The sequence below is a fragment of the Artemia sp. Qi Xiang Cuo genome, chromosome 6 (assembly GCF_049724085.1).
Source record: "Artemia sp. Qi Xiang Cuo chromosome 6, ASM4972408v1, whole genome shotgun sequence".
Lineage (NCBI taxonomy): Eukaryota > Metazoa > Arthropoda > Branchiopoda > Anostraca > Artemiidae > Artemia > Artemia sp. Qi Xiang Cuo.
The window spans coordinates 80,130,574-80,156,835 of record NC_142799.1 but is presented as its reverse complement, the minus strand read 5'-3'; the positions used below and the strand labels follow the sequence as shown (position 1 = coordinate 80,156,835).

Below are 26,262 nucleotides of genomic sequence, written 5' to 3'. Positions count from 1 at the left end.
TTTGGAAAATTTGAGTTTGGGGGGGGGAGGGGGATTTCAAAAACATCTTCCCATAATATAATTTGTCCTCTAAAGTTTATTCTGATGTTTGTACTGCTCTATGTCTTAGCGCTTTAGAAATATTTAAAAAAGCTACTAAAGTAAAATTTTGAGTTTGGGGGGAAGGGGGATTTCTGGCATATCTTTCCCTGACATAAATTTTCCTCTTAACTTGATTATGATGTCTGAAGTGCTCTATTTAATACCCCCTTACAAATACTTAAAAAAGCTTCTAAAGTAAAATTTTGAGTTTGGGGGGAAGGGGGATTTCAAAAACATCTTCCCATAATATAATTTGTCCTCTAAAGTTGATTCTGATGTTTGTAGCACTCTATGTCTTAGCGCTTTAGAAATATTTAAAAAAGCTTCTAAAGTAAAATTTTGAAAAATTCGAGTTTGGGGGGAAGGGGGATTTCAAAAACATCTTCCCATAATATAAATTGCCCCCTAAAGTTGATTCTGATGTTTGTAGCGCTCTATTTCTTAGAGCTTTAGAAATATTTAAAAAAGGTTCTAAAGTAAAATTTTGGAAAATTTGAGTTTGGGGGGAAGGGGGATTTCAAAAACATCTTTCCATGATATAAATTACCCCCTAAAGTCAATTCTGAGTTTAGTGTAGTATTCTTTAATTAACAATTTTAATATAAATTTTTTAGTATACTATAACGGTAGACCCTATTTTAAATTGACAACATTGTTAAACATCACTTATTCATCGCATTTCAAAGGCTTTACTCACGTTTAATTTGACCATAAAAAGAATCTATTTGTCAAGGAAACCGTTGCCGCTATCCTTAAACATGTGGTATTAATAATTTCAGATAATACACATGTAAAAGGTTGTTTGGAAATTGTCACTCTTGCTAACAGGATTAGACACAGATGCGTTTAAACCAGAAACTCTATTTTTGATAATGGGAAAAGTAATATTTTGAACGAAATAACTATTTCTAAAGAATTAAGCTCGTAAACAGAGCAGGGGATGAGGGATTTTATTTACATAATAGAAAAAAGAGCGTACTTTACGTTTTCTAGCGACTATAGTCATCATATTGTAGGGTTTGTATTGTTGGGGGGAGGGGGGGGCTATGCCCCTGAATTTGAATTTACTGGAGGGATGGTAAAATGATTTTATTTGGAAATAAATTAAGAAATGTACTAAGCTGTACTCTCATTATAAATTGATGTATCCATAACTTCAATGTCAATAATATTTAGTGTACTATCCATGATATGTTAAATCATTATGAAAATTTAATCGTAAGGTATGAGCATTTTATACAAAATCTCAAGGACGAATAAAAAATCAGTCCTTTTATTTATAACCAATCACCAATCAACTTACCGTATATTCAGCAACCTCCCCTGTCTCTGATTGGACCCCTAAAATACGGATGTTGCCTCAAATAACAGTCTGGTTGAGTTATATAATTTCGACTATACTCTCAAATCATGTTGGACCAGTTTATGGATTGCCAGCTTTTTTTTTTAAATGTCCACGTGAAACTATGCTGCACATTCTTGTGCAATTCATATCAATAACAAAAACCAGTCTGATTATCTTATAAAGCCTTGACAATAGTTTCAAAACATGCTTGGCCACTTTGTAGGTAAATGATTGGTCGCTTTTTACAATGTAATCGTCAAACCACACTGTATATTCATGCCGCAGGTGTAAGTTTCCATGTAAGTTTCAAAGTACTAGATAGGTTACTGCTGGTAGGCTAATTCTCGTAGCAGCCCCATTCCGTCGTGGTATGATTCACACTTTCAACACCTGGCGTCCGGACTATCATATAATCTACCAAGCATACAACTATCCCAAATCAGTATCAATAAATAAATTAAACCCAAAACAAAAAAATATTAAAATAAATATTAGAGTCAAACTCAAAACGAGCATAGATTATTATGAGTAGGGTTCAAAACCCCTATGCTTTCTAAAAGCCAGAATATAATTTGTACTTTACTGAAAAAAATTCAAATGATTTTACTGAAAAAAATGTGCATTGTCAATTTAATATACATATGCTGATATTTATTCCCTAAAATTTTAATTAATGAAAGAATTGTTTTCAGTAAAGCGCCAATGACGCAGTAGATTTTAGGCTTCTGCAGTGAGACGATATCCAAACTCTTATTTATAACTATTTTTATTCGATTCAAACTTGATTTTTATATTCAAATTAAGTTTCACTTGTTTCTAGATTTATTCATTCATTTGCATTAATATATATAGTATGTTTGTTAGCATTGATTGATTATTTAATTTCTGTTCGTTTTAAGTTTCATTTATGCTTTAATAGCAAAATATTTGTTTTCGTTTTGCGCTTGATTTTCATATTCAATCTAAGCATTACTCGCTTTAAGATCTATTTATTAATTTATATTATTACTTGTTGTATGTTTTTTGCTATGATTGTTTAGTTAATTTCTGTTTGGTTTGGGTTTCATTTATTCTTTAATAGTCATTTATTGTCGTTTTTAGTTTGAATTTGAACAGGTATTTGTATCTCTTGAGCATAAGTTTAAAATGGCCTTTACTTTTCTTTGAAAAACTTATTTTTCAGACAGTTTTTTTTAATTAATTCTAATTAACGGCCTTTGTGATTAAGGGGTCATTTTTAAAGAATTGGAACAAAATTCGAACTTTAGCTTAAAGAGCAGGGTATTGACTAGGGGGCGACCCCCCTAATATACGTATTAAAAATTTATGAATATAGAAGTTCGTTACGTAAGTTAATTCGTAAGTTACGTATGTTTATTACTAATAAAAACGTTATTACTGGAAGATTTTAACGCCCAGGTTGGTAGAAATAGGGATAGATGGTATCCCAGCCTAGGTAAATTTGGTGTAGGAAAAAAAACAGTAATGGATACAGACTTTTGCAATTTTGTAGGTATAACAATCTAGTTATAACCAATACGGTGTTTGGTCATAAAATGGCCCCCTAATATACGTATTAAAAATCTATGAATATAGAAGTTCGTTACGTAAGTTAATTCGTAAGTTACGTATATTTATTACTAATAAAAACGTTATTAATGGGAGATTTTAACGCCCAAGTTGGTAAAAATAGGGATGAATGGTATCCCAGCCTAGGTAAATTTGGTGTAGGAAAAGAAAACAGTAATGGATACAGACTTTTGCAATTTTGTAGGTATAACAATCTAGTTATAACCAATACGCTGTTTGGTCATAAAATGGCTCATAAGTTAACATGGTATTCACGTGATGGTAAGACAGCAAACCTTATTGATTATGTTATAGTAAACCGAAGACTTGCAGGATTAATAAAAGATACTAGGGTATATAGGAGTGCTGCTATTGATGTTAAAAGTAAAGATCACCATCTAGTAGTGTCAAGGGTTAATTTAAAACTGAAATACCGGAAGGGTAACTACCCCTGGGAAGTTATGATGTTGGTTGACTCAAGGATGAGAATTTGAGAGAAACTTTCCAGGAACAGTTGAATACTAATCTTGAGAGTTTAAAATATGACAATGCGGAAAATGGTTGGTATAATTTTAGAAAAATAATTTGTGAAGTTGCTGAAAGTGTATTAGGGAAGAAAGCAAGGACTGCAGCTAAGAATATTAGTGAAAAAGCTTTTTGTTTAATAGAAAGGAGAAAGGACTTGTACAAAAATTATCTGAGTGATAAATCGTATGGAAACAAAAGAAATGTAAAGAAAGTGGAGAAAGCATTAAAATATGAACTAAGGAGGTGTGAAGTGGAGGCCATGGATAAAATTGCCGAGGATCTGGAAGATGCAGCTAGATGGCATAATAGTAAAATTTTGTATTGGCACGTTAACAAATTGAGAGGGAGAAGCCATTACAGACTTGTCCCAGTTAAAGATAGGAATGGGTTCGCAATTAGCGATAAGGAAAAAAATAAAGAGAGATGGGCCGAACATTTTGAGAACTTGCTTAACCAAGATAGAGTTGCAGGAAAAAATATAGAGGAAAATTAAAAAGTTTGTGATACCTTGGATGTGAAGGAAAATTTGTTTTGTGAGGAGGAGTTAGCAACAGTACTAAAAGGATTAAAGAATAATAAGGCTCCAGGTGCTGATACGGTGGTAAACGAGTTTCTTAAATATGGTGGCTCTGAGGTTAGAAATAAGTTATTGAAGATTATGAATATGATTTTTGAAAAAGGGAAGTACCTAACGATTTTAGGAAAACCTTAATTAAGCCACTTTATAAGAAAGGTGATAAAAGTGAGTCTGGTAATTATTGAGGCATTAGTCTGGTCTTTGTAGGTAGTAAATTACTTAGTAATATGATACTTTTTAGACTGAGAGATGCCGTAGACAAAGTTTTAAGAGAAGAACAGTGCGGTTTTAGAAAAGGTAGAGGATGTGTCGACCAAATTTTCACTCTTAGGCTAATAATTGAGAAGTGCCTGAGTTTTCAATCACCTTTGGTCCTCAGTTTTATAGATTATGAGCAAGCGTTCGATTCTGTTGATAGAAGAGCTTTAGTAAAGGTTTTATCCTTGTATGATATACCAGACAAATACATTAAAGGGATTAGTGCTATGTACGAGAATAACACTGCTGCGGTTAAGGAAGGAAATAAGGTCAGTAGCTGGTTTCGTATTAAATCAAGAGTTAAGCAGGGTCGTGTTTTATCCCCCTTCATATGGATTATTTTGATGGACTTTGTTTTAAGGAGCAGAGGAAAGGCAATGGGAGACCACGGAATCAAATGGGGAGGAAAAAGTCTCCTGGACTTGGATTATGCTTATGATTTAAGCATCCTAGATGAGAGTGTGAGCAAAATGAATGAAGTTTTAGAGGTTTTTCGAGTTCAGGGTGCTAGAATGGGTTTGAAAATTAATGCTAGGAAGACTAAGTCACTAAGGCTAGGAATAAGTGAAGATGAAAAGGGGATGTTGGGTAATGAAAAGATTGATCAGGTGAGTATCTTCACTTACCTTGATAGTATTATTAGTAAAGATGGTGGGAGCAGTGAAGATGTTAAAAATAGAATCGCCAAGGCTCATGGTGTTATTTCACAGTTAAAAAAAGTCTGGACGAATAGGAAGATAAGTCTGCTAACCTAGATTAGAATATTAACAAGTAAATCGATGACAGTGACCAAGTATGGCTCTGAAGCATGGACGCTCTGAAGAGCGGATAAAGATTTGCTAGATGTTTTCCAGAGAAATTTCTTAAGGATTGTTCTGGGTACCCGGTTGACTGACCGTATTTCAAACAATAGGCTATACGAAAAATGTGTTTCAATACCGCTCTCTAGGGCTATAATGAAAGAAAGGTTGAGGTGGCTAGAACCCGTTGTGCGGATGAAGGATGACAGATTGCCGAAGATTATTCTTTTTGGCCAACCGTCTAGGGCTAAACGGAAAGCAGGTCGTGCTCGTCTGGGGTGGGAGGACGTCATAAAGAATGATTTAAAGGAAATGGGAACTTCGTGGGTGGGTGTAAAAAAAGAGGCTTTGAATAGATTGGGGCGGCGGAGGAGCGTGCGTAGCTGTGTTGGCCTCAGGCGGCTTGGTGCTGCGGTGAGTTGTTAGTAGTAGTAGTAGTAGTAGTAATAAAAACGTTCGTAAATAAAATTAAACAAGTTTCGAGAAAGCCATTTAACCAAATAAAAGTTGAATTAATGTGCAAATTTTGTTTTAATTTTTCATGTACGGTGAGCCAATATCAAAACTAGCCTTAATTCAAAAACGTTCAAAAATTTAAATAAAAAAAAACAAGTTTTTTTTAACTTAAAGTAAGGAACGACGTTAAAACTTAAAACGGACAGAAATTATTCCGTATATGAAAGGGGCTGTTCCCTCCTCAACGCCTCGCTCTTTACGCTGAAGTTTTTATTGTTTAAAAAAAATAGAGTTGTGAGAAAGTCAAACTTTAGCGTAAAGAACGAGGCGTTGAGAAGGGTATAGCCTGTTTCATAGACGGAATAATTTCTGTTTGTTTTAAGCACAGTTTATAGAATTAGCAGTATAATAATTCTCTATCTCTCCCATTATAAAAACCCGGACAGGGGTGCGAGTGCTCCGGAGAACGTTTTTGCAGATAGAAACATAGGCGTTATCAGATCTTTTCGCAGGTAGACAAGTCAGATTTCTCTTGGACGCGAAACTTGGCTTCAACGTTGGAACACTAATTTTGAAGAAACTAATTTTAAATTAATTTATTCCAATACATACATGAAAATCGGTAGTTAGTAGTGTAATGTTATTATTAGATGTTTTTAGGAATTAAAAATAGGTTTCGAAGTCTCAAGTTGGTTTCAAAGGCATTTTGAGAAAGTTTCTGCCAAAATACGTGTTCCAGGGTAATTGGACCGCTAATGGCAGATCAAATGAGAGGAGTTGTTTGTACGCGCCGATATAAATATAAATATATATATATATATATATATATATATATATATATATATATATATATATATATATATATATATATATATATATATACTACGAAAACTACGAAAAAGAAAGTTTTTTTTAAAGAATAGTAAAGGCTATATTAAACTTAAGATCAGTAGAAATAGAAGCCTACAATAATTCAAACTAAGTTCTAAATTCAAACAGATAATTCAAACAGAGGTGTTTATTGTTTAAAGTTCAGGAAAGGTCTGCCCATTTCATATGAAAACATTGATTGAAAACAAAACTAGTTTTATCTAGGCTCTCCGCCAAAACAGGTAACTAGATTTTCAAATATTATAGGAACTACAATCTGAGAAAATAAATATCACAACGTGAAAAAAAATGATAAACTATCCAGTTGCGTATCCAGAGGGGGGGGGCGAGGGTTACCCCCGTAAAGTAGTCTAAAGTAGTGTAATTTACCTAATTAACGCAAGTTTGCATTAATTAAACTTGCTCCTAACGTAAGTTTGTCGGATATACCTATTTTGCGCCCCCCCCCTAAAAAAATCCTGGATCCGCCCCTGAAACCATCACACCTACCCCACCAGTTATTAGAAGAAGAAAAAATTCCTTATTTTTACAAATTTCATCAACCCCCCCGCCCCCTTTTTTTATAAAATCCTACATAGGCCGATCAGTTGAGTCCACGTAAATAATAGATTAAGTCATAATTTGTATATAAATTAATTCATACCTGTGAGATGGGACGCTTGCAAACCACTTGGCTGGCTCACCAAGCTTTTTTCTGCTTTCGCAATTACGAATAATGCACTTGGTAACCATTTCTCAGTGATTGACGATAACAGACTAATCCGCTAAGGCAGAAACAAGTGGGAGGAGCTTTTTGTTCGCACCGAGACCGAAGACCAGAAATTATCTGCGAAAAGCTTATTGTCTATAAACTGTGGTTTTAAGTTTTAACGTCATTCCTTACTTTAAGTTTAAAATAACTTGTTTTTTTTTATTTAATCATGTCCAGGCATTAGATGGGCTTATATAAAAATGAGACTGCAATAAGTACTATATTTGGAACATGGATGGCCGCAGGGTTGGGGGGCGGGGTGGGGGGCTAATCGGTGACTATATAGTGATTATGAGGTAGCCAAAAGAAAGGAAAGCATAGTAGAAACAAGCAATGAAAAAAAAAAGTATTTTCCGATGGTATTTTCTGCGGGAATACTTTCCGCGGGGGATTTTTCAGCGGGAGAGTATTTTCTGCGGGAATATTTTTTGTGAGGGGATGGGCACTTTCCGGTTTTTTCCGCGAAGGGATTTTTCAGCGGGTAAACACCTAAAACCTTAGAATCAACCTGAAAAACCAATAATGTGTCAATTTTCGTCGAAATTCCGATTTAATTTAAGTTTAAATTTACTTGTTTAATTTAGTTCTTGTTATTTTTGAGCTTTAATGTTGCCCCATACTTCTAGGTTGAGTTTTGTCCATTTAATTTACCTATCTAGAAATCGCAAACAATATTTGTTTTTAAATATTATTAATGAATTACTGAGATTAATGAGAAACTGCTACTGGTATTTACAGTTCACATGTGTTCACTGTTTTTTGTTTTTGTTTTTTTACAATTTTGAAGTTTTTGCAGCAATAAGTGTTTTAAGCTATGGTTTCCAATCCCGTGTTCTGGCTCTAAAAGCTACTCTGTAAAAGCCTTGATTTACTACGCAGATCCAAGCCCTACTTGAGCCTAAAACCGAAGCTAAAAATAATTTTGGCTCCCGAATTTTCACAACGAAATTCCATTTTGTTTTTTCCCCGAAAACTCCCCGAATCTTGAAGACTTATCCCCGAAAATTCCCATAGTTTTTGAGGCTTGTCCCCAAATTTTAAGATTCGAGAGTGGAAGCCCTGATTACAAGAGACTAAAGCGGCGTTCACAAGCGCTTCTAGCTAGAATCCCATGTCTAGACAATTGTCTAGCCAGAATTCAATGTCTAGGCAACGACCGTTCAAAAGTAAAATTCGGTGCTTAGCTAAAACTACAAATTTAGTTTCAAATTGTCATTTCTAGCTAATCAAGAGAGCTTATGCGGGCAAAACTTTCAAAATTGTAGTCCCTAATTTTACTGTCACAAGATAATGGATGAGACAAGCGAAACAATTGCTTTAATGTGCTTCACTATTATGTCTGGTGTTGCAAATTTGCCAAAACTTAAAAAAAAACAATTAATGAGAAAACAAAAATTAAATTTTAGATTAAAAATGTAAACAAAAATGATGAAAATAGTGGAACTTGACACATTCTGATTGGCTGTAATCAAAAATCCTAGACGTTGAGTTCTAGAGTCTAGCTAAACTCAATGATTAGCCAAGCTCCTTGTCTAGCGTGTCTAGCTAAGCACCGAATTTCACTTGTGAACGATCGTTGCTTAGACATAGAATTCTGGCTAGACGCGTCTCTAGACATTGGATTCAAGCTAGACAAGCCTGTGAACGCCACTTAAATGTTGCTGAGAACTCTGACATAGACATGACCACTGTATATATAATTAGCAGTAAGTTTACCGCCAGGGCTTCCACTCTGGAATATTAAAATTAGGGGACAAGTCTTAAAAATTCGGGGAGTTTTCGGGGACAGGTCTTCAAGATTCGGGGATTTTTCGGGGAAAAAAATGAAATTTTCTTGTGAATATTTAGGAGCCAAGATGTTTTAGCTTCGTTTTCAGGCTCAAGTAGGGCTGGGATCCGCATAGTAAATCAAGTCTTCTACAGAGTAGGTTTTAGAGCCAGGGCAGGGAATTGGAACCAATAGCTGAAAACACTTATTGCTGATATTGCGGCAAAAACTTATAAATTGTTTTAAAATTAAAAACAAATTGAACCCATGTGAGTTGTAAATACCAGAAGCAATTTTCGTTAAGTCATTTATCTCAGTAATTAATTAATGATATTTAAAAACAAAAAAAAATATAGTTTGAGGTTTCTAAATAGGTAAATTAAATGACGAAATTAAACCTTAGGTATGGGGCAACATTAGAACTTAAAACAAATAAGAACTAAATTAAACAAGCAAATTTAAACTTAAATTAAAAAGGGAATTTTGACGAAAATTGACACATTATTGGTTTTTCTTGATGATTCTAAGGTCTTAAGTGTTAACACCCCCCCCCAGAAATATCCCCTCAGAAAAACCGGAAAATACCCCCCACTCACAAAAATACCCGCTGCAGAAGATACTCTCAACTAAAATTACCCCCGTGGAAAATACCACCCGTGGAAAGTACCTCCCCGGAATATACCCCCCACGGAAAGTACCCCCGTTAAAACTACCCCCGGAAAATACTCACCTCCCCCCCTGTGGAAAAAAAAACTTCGGAAAATACATTTTTATCATTGGTTGTTTCTACTATGCTTTCCTTTCTTATGATTACCTCATAATCACTATATTGTCACCTATTAACCCCCAACCCTGCGGCCATCCATGTTCAAAATATAATATTTATTTTAGTCTCATTTTTATACCAGCCCTTCTAATGCCTGGACATGATAGCTATAGGCTACAAATCATATAAAAATCACTTATTCTTTTTCTTCACAATAACATTATTTGGCATTATTAACCAACTGTTCGTGATAAACAAGTCGGAAAATAATGTAAAAGTTGACAATAAAACAATAATAGCCTAATAACCAAATTTTTACCTTCAGCTGTAATGTAAATTTTCTTATGAATAATATTTTTGGGGTCACTTTCGTTTAAATCCCCTATTCCCCAACCTTGTACATAGTCTATAGAAAAAAAATTTCTCATTAGGAGGGGGAGGGGGAGGTGCATTTTTTATGGTAAGAAGATAATATTTAGGGATTTCTTTTAAGAAGAAATAAATTATACCACAATTTCTTTAAATTCTTTTGCTTCTATCTCAGAATTAGCCTTCGTACAGGGATACTAATTGTGCAAGCATTAAGATATTTAAACAAATTGATTTGGCTCTCCCGAATTTGAGCAGAATATTTTTTCTGTAAAATTTCTTTCACCTAACTATCAACTTCGCAAAACCGTAAAAAGATCTTAAAATTGCAGTTTAAAATATTACACCCACTGAATATTACACGGGTGAAGGGACCAGAATAATAATTGTGAGGGGAGTGATGGGTGAATATGTTTGAGGATAAAAGGTGATATGACAAGATGACAAGTACAATTAGGCTATCAAATAAAAAAGAAAGGAACTTAAATTTTACACACCGAATGAAACAAAATTTAAATGGTAAGAATTCCTGGCAAAAAGATCAATTCCTTCAATATATTATGCGTTCATCGTTAAGTATTCATGGCTAATTTGTCAAGATTGTCTGGACCACGAACGATGTAAATACAAGAATCTTATAGCATTTGGAATACTCCATTCGAAATAGTTTAATCTAAATGCAGGAAAATTATACTTTTGTAAACATGTGAAGAATCGTCAATACTTAGATTGTATCATTCTGGTTTTTATGCAAAGCAACAAAGGAGACGAATATTAACAGAGAAGAGAGTAGTGAGAAATTATGGTATGTAAAGTAATGTTTGCTAGGGATAGTCAACAAGGGTGACACTGTGGCTGGGTGATTTTCGGAAAAATTTCGGGGATTCGGGGAACCAAATTTTTTTTCGGGGAGACACATAGATTTTAGGGGAAATCCCCAAAAATTCGGGATAGTGGAAGCCCTGTTTACCGTAGATGATTTCAGTAGAAAGGCCTTATTGACTCGTGACATTACCACGTGGTTTATGGTCCTAATATGGGCATAGAGTCCCTAGGGAGATGGAACACCTGTGCTGTCAGTCATTAATCAAATTGTTTCCGGGGAAGTTAATTAACTTCCCGTGCAGCGGTTGATTGATTTGACACGAAAGGGGAATTACCTTGGTGTTTCTAAGGGGAATTATTGATTCACGAAAGGGGAATTAATTTGTTCTTTCTAAAGAGAATTGTTTCCGAGCGAATGTCTATTAATGTCTTTGGAGTTCTACCAAGAGAATTGTTTCCGTTAGAATGTTTTGATCTTAGCGATGAATAGATTAACACGGGAATCAGGTTTCTTAGTAATTTCATATGTGACAGCGCAGAGATGCCAAAAACAATAGGAACACGCTGAAGTTACGTTTAGGGATTATTTGGGCGAAACCATTTTAGACATTTTAGGGAATTATTTCGGCGAAAGAGTTAGAGACATTTTAAAAGATGATTTTAACAGATGATTTTAGAAGAGGATTTTAGGGTGAAACTCTGTAGTCGTTATACTACACAAGTTGTATTTGAACAGTGTTGTGAGGTCCTCTACCCTAACCCCGAAGCAAGCCCCCGGTCCCCAAAGGTCCACCGGGCTCCCAAAGGACCACCCGGCCCTCAAGGGCCCCCCAGACCCCCAAAGGCCCTCCCCTGGTCCCAAAAGGTCCCCCGGGCTCCCAAACGACCACCCGGCCCTCAAGGGCACCCAGACCCCCAAAGGCCCTCCCCGGGCCCCCAAAGGCCCACCCCCCGTCCCCAAAGGTCCCCCGGCTCCCAAAGGACCACCCGGCCCTCAAGGGCCCCCAGACCCCCAAAGGCCCTCCCCGGGACCCCAAAGTCCCTCCCCCGGTCCCCCGGGCTCCCAAAGGACCACCCGGCCCTCAAGGGCCCCCAGACCCCCCAAGGCCCTCCCCGGGCCCCCAAAGAGTCCCCTCCCCATTTTGTTAATACTTTTTTGTGCACTTTATTATATCTTTTCAGAACAAGTTCCTTTCTTAATGTCATTCCTTAACCCATTTTTACAAGTTGAAGCACCAATCCTTTCACCGCAACTTTACTTTATTGCTTTTTGGATACCCCAACATCAAGCAATAGTTTTCAAAAGACATTTCAGAGCAACTTCATTTCTTAATGTTCATTCTAAACCCATTTTCCAGCTTAAAGTACCCATCCTTTTCACCCACAACTTTACTTTACAGCTTTTTGGATACCATGCAATACTTTTCAAAGACCATTTCAGAACAAGTTCCTTTCTTTATGTTCATTCTAAACCTATTTTCCAACTTGAAGTACTTATCTTTTTCACCCACAACTTTACTTTACAGTTTTTTGGATACCTCAACACCAAGAAATACCTTTCAAAAGGCATTTCAGAGCAACTTCTTTTCTTAATGTCCATTCTAAACCCATTCTACAAATTGAAGTACCCATCCTTTACACCCAAAACTTTACTTTACAGCTTTTTGAATGATCCAACACCAAGCAATACTTTTCAAAAGAATATTTGAAGTAGCCATTCTTTTCACCCACAATTTTACTATACTGCTTTTTTGAATGCTCCAACACCAAGCAATACTTTTCAAAGGCATTTCAAAACAAGTTCTTTTCTTAATGTCCCTCCTAAACCCATTTTACAAGTTGAAGTACCCATCCTTTTTACACACATCTTTACTTTACAGCTTTTTGAATGCGCCAACACCAAGCAATACTTTTCAAAGGGCATTTCAGAACCATTTCCTTTCATAATGTCATTCCTTAACCCTTTTTTACAAGTTGAAGTACCAATCCTTTCACCACAACTTTACTTTATAGCGTTTTGGATACCCCAACATCAAGCAATAGTTTTCAAAAGACATTTCAGAGCAACTTCTTTTCATAATGTTCATTCTAAACCCATTTTCCAACTTGAAGTACCCATCCTTTTTACCCACAACTTTACTTTACAGCTTTTTGGATACCTCAACACCAAGAAATACCTTTCAAAAGACATTTCAGAGCAAGTTCTTTTCTTAATGTCCCTTCTAAACCCATTTTACAACTTGAAGTACCCATCCTTTTCACCCACAACTATACTTTACAGCTTTTTGGATACCTCAACACCAGGAAATACTTTTCAAAAGGCATTTCAGAGCAAGTTCCGTTCTTAATGTCAATCCCAAACCCATTTTACAACTTGAAGTACCCATCCTTTTACCCACAACTTTACTTTACAGCTTTTTGGATATATCAACACCAAGCAATACTGTTCAAAAGACATTTCAGAGCAAGTTCCTTTCTTAATGTCCCTTCTAAACCCATTTTACAAGTTGAAGTATCCCATCCTTTTCACCCACAACTTTACTTTACAACTTTTTGGATACCTCAAAACCAGGAAATACCTTTCAAAGGCATTTCAGAGCAATTTCTTTTCTTAATTTCCCTTCTAAACCCATTTTCCAACTTGAAGCATCCTTCCTTTTCACCCACAACTTTACTTTACAGATTTTTGGATACCTCAACACCAAGAAATACTTTTCAAAAGACATTTCAGAGCAAGTTCCTTTCTTAATGTCCCTTCTAAACCCATTTTCAAAATTGAAGTACCCATCCTTTTCACCCGCACCTTTACTTTACAGGTTTTGGATACCTCAACACAAAGAAATACTTTTCAAAAGACATTTCAGAGCAAGTTCATTTCTTAATGTCCCTTCTAAACCCATTTTCCAACTTGTAGAATCCATTCTTTTCACCCACAACTTTATTTTACAGCTTTTTGGATACCCAAACACCAAGAAATACCTTTAAAAAAGCATTTCAGAGCAAGTTCCTTTATTAATGTCCCTTCTAAGCCCGTTTTCCAACTTAAAGTACCCATCCTTTTCACCCCTAACTTTACTTTACAGTTTTTTGGATACCTCAACACCAAGAAATACCTTTCAAAAGGCATTTCAGAGCAATTTCCTTTCTTAATGTCCCTTCTAAACCCATTTTACAACTTGAAGCATCCATCTTTTCACCCACAACTTCACATTACAGATTTTTGGATACCTCAACACCAAGAAATACTTTTCAAAAGGCATTTCAGAGCAAGTTCCTTTCTTAATGTCCCTTCTAAACCCATTTTACAAGTTGAAGCATCCATCCTTTTCACCCACAACTTTACATTACAGCTTTTTGGATACCCCAACACCAAGAAATACTTTTCAAAAGGCATTTCAGAGCAAGTTCCTTTCTAAATGTCACTTCTAAACACATTTTCCAACTTGAAATACTTATCTTTTTCACCATAACTTCACTTTGCAGCTTTTTGGATACCTCAAGACCAAGAAATACGTTTACAAAAACATTTCAGAGCAATTTTCTTTCTTATTGTCCCTTATAAAGACATTTTACAAGTTGAAGCATCCATTCTTTTCACGCACAACTTTACTTAATAGCTTTTTGGATACCTTAACACCAAGAAATACTTTTCAAAAGGCATTTCAGAGCAAGTTCTTTTCTTAATGTCCCATCTAAACCCATTTTCCAACTTGAAGTACCCATCCATTTCACCCACAACTTTACTTTACAGCTTTTTGGAAACCTCATCACCAAGCAATACTTTTCAAAAGACATTTCAGAGTAAGTTACTTTCTAAATGTCCTTCCTAAACCAATTTTACAAGTTGAAGTACTTATCTTTTTCACCACAACTTTACTTTACAGCTTTTTGGATACCTCAACACCAAGAAATACCTTTCAAAAGGCATTTCAGAGCAAGTTCTTTTCTTAATGTCCATCATAAACCCATTTTCCAACTTGAAGTACCCATCCGTTTCACCCACAACTTTACAGCTTTTTTGGATACCTCAACTCCAAGCAATACTTTTCAAAGGCATTTCAGAACAAGTTCTTTTCTTAATGTCCTTCCTAAACCAATTTTACAAGTTGAAGTACTAATCTTTTTCACCACAACTTTACTTTACGACTTTTTGAATACCCCAACATCAAGCAATACTTTTCAAAAGCTTTATTATGCCCTTTCAGAACAAGTTCTTTACGTAATGTCCTTCCTAAACCAATTTTACAAGTTGAAGTACTCATCTTTTCCCCCACAATCAATAACCCAACATCAAGCAGTACTTTTCAAAAGGCTTTATTATATCTTTTCAGAACAAGTTCTTCACGTAATTTTCTTCCTAAGCCCATTTACAAGTTGAAGTACTTATCTTTTTCCCCACAACTTTACTTTACGACTTTTTTGCACGCCCAAACATCAAGTAATACTTTCCAAAAGGCTTTATTATATCTTTTCAGAACAAGTTTTTTTCTTAATATCCTTCTTAAACCATTTTTACAAGTTGAAGTAGTTATCTTCTTCACCACAACTTTACTCTACAGCTTTTTGCACACCCCAAGATCAAGCAATACTTTTCAAAAGGCTTTATTATATCTTTTCAGAACAAGTTCCTTTCTTAATATCCTTCTTAAACCAATTTTACAAATTCAAAATTTTTTCTTAGTAGATAGAAAAAGCAATAGCATACTTGTGAATATTTTCCCGGGAGATAAAAAGTTCTAGTTCAATGTTTAATTTTCTCAACGAAGTGAAAAAAAGTTCAAGTTCTATTCTGAATTTTCTCAATGAAAAAGAAATTAGTTATTGATCATTTCTATTTTTCCAAATAATATAAATATTTTCCAACTTCAAAATGGGCACACACAAAAACTTACACACACACAAAAACTTACACACACACACAAAAAACGACTCACACACATAAAAACTTACACACACACAAAAACTTACTCACACACACAAAAACTTACACACACACACAAAAACCTACTCACACATACAAAATTTTTATTTCAGAGCAAGTTCCTTTCTTAATGTCCCTTCTAAACCCATTTTCTAACTTGAAGTACCCATCCGTTTCACCCAAAACTTTACTTTACAGATTTTTGGATACCTCATCACCAAGCAATACTTTTCAAAAGACATTTCAGAGCAAGTTACTTTCTTAATGTCCTTCCTAAACCAATTTTAGAAGTTGAAGTACTTATCTTTGTCACCACAACTTTACATTACAGCTTTTTGGATACCTCAACACCAGGAAATACTTTTCAAAAGACATTTCAGAGCAAGTTCTTTTCTTAATGTCCCTTCTAAACCCATTTTCCAACTTGAAGTACCCATCCGTTTCACCCAAAACTTTACTTTACAGCTTTTCTTGATACCTCAACTCCAAGTAATACTTTTCAAAGGCATTTCAGAACAAGTTCCTTTCTTAATGTCCTTCGTAAACCAATTTTACAAGTTGAAGTACCCATCTTTTTCAACACAAATTTACTTTACAACTTTTTGCATACCCCAACATCAAGCATTGGTTTTCAAAAGGCTTAATTATGCCCTTTCCAGAACAAGTTCTTTACGTAATGTCATTCCTAAACCAATTTTACAAGTTGAAGTACTCATCTTTTCCCCCACAACTTTACTATAAGGCTTTTCGAATAACCCAACATCAAGCAATACTTTTCAAAAGGCTTTATTATATCTTTTCAGAACAAGTTCTTTACTTAATTCTCTTCATAAACCCATTTACAAGTTAAAGTACTTATCTTTTTCCCCACAACTGTACTTTACGACTTTTTTACACGTCCAGACATCAAGCAATACTTTCCAAAAGGCTTTATTATATCTTTTCAGAACAAGTTTTTTTCTTAATGTCCTTCTTAAACCATTTTTACAAGTTGAAGTAGTTATCTTCTTCGCCACAACTTTACCTTACGACTTTTTGCACACCCCAAGATCAAACAATACTTTTCAAAAGGCTTTATTATATCTTTTCAGAACAAGCTCCTTTCTTAATATCCTTCTTATACCAATTTCACAAATTGTAAATTTTTTCTTAGTAGATAAAAAAAACTATAGCATACTTTTAAATATTTTCCCGGAAGAAAAAAAGATCTAGTTCAATGTTTTATTTTGTCAACGAAGTGAAGAAAAGTTAAAGTTCTATTCTGAATTTTCTCAATGAAAAAGAAATTAGTTATTGATCATTTCTATTTTTCAAAATAATATAAATATTTTACAAATTCAAAATGGTCGCACACAAAAACTTACACACACATAAAAACTAACACACACACATAAAAACTTACACACACACAAAAACCGACTCACACACACAAAAACTTACACACACACAAAAACTTATTCACACACACAAAAACTTTATTTCAGAGCAAGTTCCTTTCTTAATGTCCCTTCTAAACCCATTTTCCAACTTGAAGTACCCATCCGTTTCACCCACAACTTTACTTTACAGCTTTTTGGATACCTCATCACCAAGCAATACTTTTCAAAAGACATTTCAGAGCAAGTCACTTTCTTAATGTCCTTCCTAAACCAATTTTACAAGTTCAAGTACTTATCTTTTTCACCAAAACTTTACTTTATAGCGTTTTGGTTACCTCAACACCAAGAAATACTTTTCAAAAGGCATTTTAGAGCAAGTTCTTTTTTTAATGTCCCTTCTAAGCCCATTTTCAAACTTGAAGTACCCATCCGTTTCACCCACAACTTTCCTTTATAGCTTTTTTGGATACCCCAGTATAAAAAAATACTTATCAAATGGTATTACTAATAATTTATTGTCACCATGTCCTTCCTACTCCGAATAAAAAGGTTGAATTATCTGAACTTTTCATAAAAACCTTACTTTACGACTTTTTACATAACCCAGAACCAAGAAATGCCTTTCAAAAGGCTGTATTATGTCCTTTCAGAACAACTTCTTTACCTAATGTCCTTCCTAAACCAATTTTACAAGTTGAAGTACTCATCTTTTTCCCCATAACTTTACTATAAGGCTTTTCGAATAACCCAACACCAAGCAATACTTTTCAAAAGGCTTTATTGTATCCTTTCAGAACAAGTTGTTCACGTAATTTTCTTCCTAAAACTATTTACAAGTTGAAGTACTTATCTTTTTCACCATAACTTTACTTTACGACTCTTTGCACACCCAAACATCAAGTAATACTTTCCAAAAGGCTTTATTATATCTTTTCAGAACAAGTTTTTCTTCTTAATGTCCTTCTTAAACCATTTTTACAAGTTGATGTAGTTATCTTCTTCACCATAACTATACTTTACGACTTTTTGCACACCCAAAGATCAAACAATACTTTTCAAATGGCTTTATTATAGCTTTTCAGAACAAGTTCCTTTCTTAATATCCTTAATAAACCAATTTTACAATTTCTAAATTTTTTCTTAGTAGATAGAAAAAGCTACAGCATACTTGTGAATATTTTCCCGGAAGATGAAAAGTTCTAGTTCAATGTTTAATTTTCTCAACGCAGTAAAGAAAAGTTCTAGTTATACTCTGAATTGTCTCGATGAAAAGAAATTATTTATTGGTCGTTTCTATTTTTCCAAATAATATATATATTTTACAACTTTAAAATAGGCAAAAATAAAAACTTACACACACATAAAAACTTACTAACACTCACAAAAACTTACACACACACAAAAACCTACTAACACACAAAAAGCTTACCCACACGCACACAAAAACCTATTCACACACACAAAAACTTACACACACACACAAAAACCTACTCACACACACAAAAACTTACACACACATTTACTCAATGAAGCACAAAATGTTCAAGTTCCATTCTAATTTTTCAAGGAAAATAAAAAGGTTCCACTTCAGTTCTGTTTTTTTTTCTCAAAGAGATGAAAAATTTAAAGTTCTGTTCTAATTTTAAATTTTACCTCCTTTGTCTTATGGATTTACCATTCAAATTTTTAAATTACAAAATAAGTGACTCGTTCTACTATTAAAGAAAATCATTCAAACTCGTTCATCTAACCTCCAAAAAATTAGGTTAGATATAAATAAATATTAATAAATAGAAACATTTCTCCTTGTTTAAGTTAGGTTAGGTTAACTTATCATGAGCGCTCATGATAAGTTAACCTAGCCTTTTACGGCGAGTATGGTTAGGTTAGGTTAGGCTAGATTAAATTAGGTTAGAGTAGGTTAAGTTAGGTTAGATTATCCTACGTACGCTTCACTTAGGTTAGGTGAAAGACAGGCAAAAAGTTAGGTGAATGGTTAGGTTAGGATAGGCTATATTAAGTTAGGTTAGGTTAAGTTAGGTTAGGCTAGTCTACGTACGCGCGCGTACGTAGACTAACCTAGCCTAACCTAACTTAACCTAACCTAATATATATATATATATATATATATATATATATATATATATATATATATATATATATATACATGGGCACCCATAAGGGGGGGGCAGGGGGGACACCCCCCTGGCTGAATTACGTTGCCTTACATTTTTGTTTTGAGATTTGTATTATATATAGCATTGGAAGTGCCGATTAGACCAGGTAAATAAGACATTTGCTTCCCGAAAGATCGTCAAAAGCTGAAAAAGTTTAAATACGTTTTGGGGATACCAAATAAGAGCCCTGTAAGTTTGAGGCAAATTCTGACTTCTGCTAAAGTTTTTAATCTTCATTATAGGTATATAGGCCTATATTCCCATTTAAATTTGAAGAAATTAGGTTCCGTGGCGTTCAGGGCTTCTAATATCCCCGCATTTTTGGGGATTTCCCCGAAATCTCTGTGGCTCCCCGAAAAAAAATATTGTTCCCCGAAAATCCCCCCAAACACGTTACCATCTCCAGTGATCTATCACTAATGACTATCCATCCCTAGCGAAAAATACTTTACTTGCCATACATTTTACTATGCATACTATGCATAATTTACTTTACTATGCTTAAAATTTACTTTACTTTACATTACTTTACTATGCATAAAAATGATAGACGGTTCTTCATATGTTAACAAAAGTATTCTCTTTCTGAAATGAGACTAAACCATTTCGATTCAAATGTAGTATTCCTAATGCAATACGATTCTACATCATTCGTGGTCGTGGTCAAAACTATTGAAGAATTTTATTTGAAGTTTTATTTTTCAGTTGTATTTTGGGTTCTGAAATTGAACATCTAGAGGAGAATTCTTTTGAAAGCCGAATCGTAAGTTTAATTTTTTTTTTGCTACTTTGGTTTCGGACATACCGTATTAATACCTAATGAGTGAAAGCATTATATATTGAAGGAATTGATCTTTTGGTACTTTACCATTGTGTGGGCCTTTCGGGTTAACCGCTATAGAGTAGGCAATGATAAACCCCTTTTTGACGTGTCAAACACTATAAAGTAGGCAATGATAACGTGGTTTTCATTGTGTATACAATATTAAACTGTATTTTTGGGGGGTTTAGGGGGGGATGAAGGTACCTAGGTTAGGTTACGTATTTAATATATGCTATTATCTACCCCCAGCCCCACTCCTCCTAATGTGCAAATATATAGCTCAAATTTGTTTCTAAACTATTATATATTCATCCTATTCTATTTTATTTCATTAGCATTAACCAAACTTGACTTTTTAGAAAGGCCGACATGATCGGACAGCACCGATCTTTTTTCCACGAATTCTTACCGTTTAAATTTTGTTTCATTTGGTGTGTAAAAATTAAGTTCTTAATTATCTGAGAGTTGTATTTGTCATGCCACCTTCTCCCCTCAAACGTATTCCCCTTCCCTCACAATTATTATTCTGGTTCTTCACCCGTGTAATATTTCCGGTAGGCTTAATATTTTAAACTGCAGTTTAGGATGCTTTTACAGTCTTGCGAAGCTGTTAGGTAGGCGAAGAAAATTTAACGGAAAAGATATTTTGCTCAAATTAGGGATAGCCTAGTAAATTTGTTTAAATATTCAGGCATATCTTTACAACTTCTAATGCTTGAACAATTAGTAACCCTGTATTAAGGCTCCTGAGATAGAAACAATAGAATTAAAAAATGTTTTATAATTGAATCTCTTCTCAAGAACTCTTCCTAAATACAATCAGTACTTACGTATTAGCCAGAAAACACGCGAGAGGTGAAGTTTGGTTAATGCTAATGAAGTAAATCAAAATATGATGAAAATACAATAGTTTAGAAACAAGTTTGGGCTATATATTTGCGCATTAGGGGGGGGGGGTAAAGCATAGTATAAATTAAATACATAACCTAACCTAGGTACCTTTTTTTGCCCCACAACCCCAACAAACTAAAGTTTAAATATTGTTCACGGAGTGAGAAACCCCTGTTTGCCTAGAGCGCCCAAGGAATTCTCTTGATAAAGAAGCTGCTTAACTAGTTTGCTGTATCATGTTCGCTATACAATTTCTCGTGTGTTTTCTGGCTAATACGTAAGTACCATACAATCTTCTTACCGTAAATATCAAAAAAGTTTTTTATCATCTGAAAATAGGCCTAAGGAGCAACATTAAAACGAACAAGAATTATTACATATATGATGGGGGTTGTCGTTGTCCCCTCTTTAACACCACGTTATTTACGCTAAAGTTTGAATTTTGTCCCTATTCTGTAAGAACGATTCCTGAAACACAACTGTTATTTAATTAGAACAATTAGAAGCTTTTTTAAAAGTACTAAAAAATCTTAGCGTGAATAGTCAGGTGTTTAAAGGTTCATTTCTATTCGTTTTAAGTTTTAATACTGCTCCCTAATTTCAGGTGAAAAACTATTTTTTTTTATTTAATTCCTGGTATTTTAATGTACGCTTGCCGAAGAATATTCATTAATTCGCAGAAATCGTTGCAAATTTTATTGAAAGCCCTGCTGGCTTTGATTAATGGCACCTACATTACTTATTTGCTAGTTTGCTGTTTTCTATAAAATTCGTTCCATTTAAATCAAAATCATTCCTTGCTCAAACAAAACCCTAACTACAAATTACTAATGAGGCAGTTCCAATAGATGTATTTTCTTTATTTTTAGAAAAATGGATATCCGGAAGTTTTTTTAATCAAAAAATATAAAAAAGGCAAGTTTGAGGAAACCTTGCCTCCAGAAAATAAAAAAAAAAGATCTGCAGTTGCCTGATCTAGATGTCTTTCATCAACAGGCAAAGAAACTTCAATGGAACAGCCTTCAACTTCAAGAAGAATTTTTTAGTTTCAGCAATACTTACAATCCAAAAACACGAATGTTAATGACGATGTGGTTGAAAATGTTGATTTAGGGAGCTTTTTGGAAAAGCCAGGTATTTCTGATTGTAAAAAACACGAATTGTTGACAAACCCAAGTGTAAACTGTTATTCTCATGATTTCAAGAAAGATGTTTCTATTATTGGTAAAGATACCCGTGAATTTAAGAAAAGCTGGTTGTATGCTTATCCATGGTTAGTGTATTCGACTTCACTAAAAGGCAGGCTTTGTAAATATTGTGTGTTATTTAAGCCAGCCTCGAAGAGAGGCATTTTTGGTTCTTTCATGATAAAAGCTCACAAGGACTTCAAACATTTTCATGAAGATGCACGGGATCATCCCAAATCCCAGTGGCACCACGAAGGTGTAATTGATGCTAATAACTTCTGTGATTCAATGACGATGAAGAAAAAAGACACCAAAGAAGAACTGGATTCTGCTATATCTGATCTTATACAGATAAACCGAAGCAAACTTACATCAATTTTAAAAGCAGTCATATTTTGTGGTACTCACGACATTGCTCTCCGTGGAAATCATTCAAATGGAGGAAACTTTCAAGACCTACTTTGTTTTCGCATTGAAGCAGGAGATCAAGTCCTTAAAGACCACATAACAGACCATACAGGCAAACCGAAGCAAATTAGAAACACAATAGACACAATAAAAAAAGTGATCCGATTCTTCAAGGAGACCACTTTTATAAGGAAAAAGATCCCAAAAATTCCTATTCTGTGTGAAACAAGGTGGTCTGAGAAGTACAGATGCATACGCAACTTTTCAAACAATTTTATAGCAGTCAAGGAAGCTTTAAGTCAACTTTCTACTGACAATGAGGCGAACCAAGAAACACGTTCACAAGCCTTTCAGATGGATATTGCAACATCATCATTAATTTTTATTGTATGTCTAAAAATCATTTCCAGATACTCTTCGTACCTTGAGCCAATTGTAAACAAACTGCAGTCAGTACATTTTGACCGACATTCTGTATATATGCACGTAAAAGAGAAATTGTTATGGGTTTTTCAAAAGCACAGAGTAGAAGCAGTCACGGAATTTTCACGGAATTACAAGACACCTGTGATTTACTGGAAATGAAAATCAAAACATCTAGGACAATCGCAAGACAAACTCATTGCTCAAACATTTCTATGACTGATCCAATAGATTACTATAGGTTGGCTGTTTTTATTCCTTATTTGGACTCGTTAATTGTGTCACTTGAATCGAGATTCAGTGACCACAACAAAACCCGTTCAAACGAATTCTTATTCGTCCCAACATTTTAAAAAATACGGAGAAGGATGCATTTGTTAATGCTATGAAAGATCTATCTAAGTTCTATGACAATGAAAATTTAGAAGTGGAAGCAAGAACCTGGTACGATGTGTGGAAAAACAAAGACTGTGATGAGGAAGTAAAGCTCATAGATCTCTTTCTCGGAAACTACATTTTTCCCTTCAATTATGAGAGCCCTTGTTAAATATCTGACCATCCCACGAACAACATGTACTGTGAAAAGATCCTTTAGCACCCTGAGGCGAGCTAAAACATGGCTGAGGAGCACTATGAGTGAGGAACGCCTATCAGGTTTGAGATTATTAAGCATTCACTGGTGTAGAGTACAAGAGCTCGATTTGGAAGAGCTGGCTATAGACACATTTTCCAAACAGAAGCGAAATCTACAATTTGCTTTTCTGAAAGGTTATAATTTTGTAATTTAAAGATCATATGTAAGTTTCTTTTCATGAGGTAATTCAATTTTTTTGAGATTTGGATAAATCAAAATCATAAATCCGTTTTTTTATCTTTTGAATTTTTAATGATTAAAAATTTGTGATTATGTTGCAAACTCCAGTTTCAATCATTTCACTTTCATGTGGTTCATTTCATTTCACTCATATGGTTCACAACAGAGAATTTCACTAAGAGGGCAAATGTGATCTTTAGCAGAACCCACCAATGTTGGCAAATTTTTCTGCTACCATTGTGTTTTTTGTCTGTTTTTGTTGGTTTTGAAAGCAAGGCCAATATCAAAATTACATTTTACATTTTAAATGGGAAAATCGTGTGTTTGTACGATAAGGTGCCCTACAATAAAATTGGAAGAATATACGGATATTCTAGGATATAAAGTATTTTCACTATTTAGCCCCCCCCCCCTAAAATTCAGCCTATTGGCGCCCATGTATATATATATATATATATATATATATATATATATATATATATATATATATATATATATATATATATATATATATATATATATATATATATATATATATATTTATATTTATATTTATATCGGCGCGTACAAACAGCTCCTCTCATTTGATCTGCCATCAGCGGTCCAATTACCCTGGAACACGTATTTTGGGAGAAACTTTCGCAAAATGCCTTTGAAACCAAGTTGAGACTTCAAAACCTACTTTTAATTCCTTAAAACATCTAACAATAACATTGCACTATTAATTACCGATTTTCATATATGTATTGGAATAAATTAATTTAAAATTAATTTCTTAAAAATTTAGTGTTCCAACGTTGAAGCCAAGTTTCGCGTTCAAGAGAAATCTGACTTGTCTACCCGTGAAAAGGTCTAATGTCGCTTATGTTTCTACGTTCTCTGGAGCACTCGCACCTCGGTCTTGGTTTTTATAATGGGGTAGATAGGGAAAGATCATACTGCCTATTATATATACAGTGGACATGACAGACAAAACAAAATTAAATTATTATCGACCAAGAACAAAATCTACCTTAAAGGCTTCAGTCCAAAGTTCCATTTTAACAGCCTTATCAAGTTGATCTAAGTTGATCCATATCAAGTGGGTTTCCAGATTCATTTGCTGAGTCTCTGGCTGTTGCAAATTGATACCATTTGGGCCACCAGGAATTTGTCTGGTAACATGTTGTAAATGAGTTCTTAAATTGTCACACAATTTACAAAACTCAGTTTTGCGTTTGTACTTTGCGTTTGTATAAAAAGCTGAAGTCTGAAACAAATAAGAACACCTTGATTATTTAATCATTTTCGTTTATTTCTCTTAAAATTATTCCTTATAACAATGTTTAATTCCTTGTAATTCCTCTTAAAAGCCATAATCTATATGAAACGAATCATTCCCAAAAATTAGCCTTATTGATATTTTACAAACATATGTTTCTAAATTTAGATTAAATTTTAAATTGAAGTTAATTGTAATACATGACTAAATATTCTATAACTGACAGGCTTTTTATGACGATTTCAAATATATATATATAGTTTATTGCTATTGAAGGTGTTCAGAATTCCAAACCCCTATCTACATTTTCACACAAGCTATGACCGCGAAACAAATATGTATGTTTTCGTGATTTAACCACTTATGCTGAAAATTATTTCCTCGAAAAAAGCATCAAAGGACATAATTAAAACAGTAAGTATAAAAAAACAAATAAGGATGCCTTAACAATTTTGATATTTATGTTTGTAACTAAACCAATATGAAGATGATCGTTAAAAAAAACTGGGGTGTAATCATTGGGGTGTAATCGTTAAAAAAAACTGGGGTGTAATCATTTTTACGTGCAGTTTGTTTCCTGAATTTTAGCAAAACGTTTAAGTTAGTTAACTTAATGTTCAATTTTATACTCGAGTCCATAAAAAACAAATACAAACGAGGTAAATACAGCTTCTTCTTCAGCTAGTTATAATTTAGTTTTTGCCAGTGTATCTGAACTTATCATGAGTGTATACGTATTAACTTGATAGAGCGAAAGACTACGACATAATAACAGCACAATAAGCATTAAACATTAGAATAGACATATTATCACAATAGATATATTCACAATAGACATATTAGCTTACAATAAGCATTTGAATGATGTTTTGCAAGCAAGACTTTAATCTTGTTGTGATGTTGCTTGTTGATTTGTTGTAATCTTGGTTGTGACGTTTTTTCCTTGTTTTTTTGATACTACGAGAAATAAATGAACCTAGCTCGAAATAAACAA

The 26,262-nt window shown here is 34.2% G+C and overlaps 1 protein-coding gene across 1 annotated transcript in view; it reads right to left on the bottom strand.

Annotated features, from left to right (window-relative positions):
* Positions 1–26,262, bottom strand: part of LOC148951642 (eukaryotic translation initiation factor 3 subunit A-like) — a 166,828-nt gene that overhangs the window by 127,743 nt on the left and 12,823 nt on the right. The window contains exon 4 of the mRNA XM_089091172.1: positions 25,020–25,256. Within this exon, the coding sequence (XP_088947298.1) occupies positions 25,020–25,256 (237 nt within the window). The remainder of the gene's footprint in view (positions 1–25,019; positions 25,257–26,262) is intronic.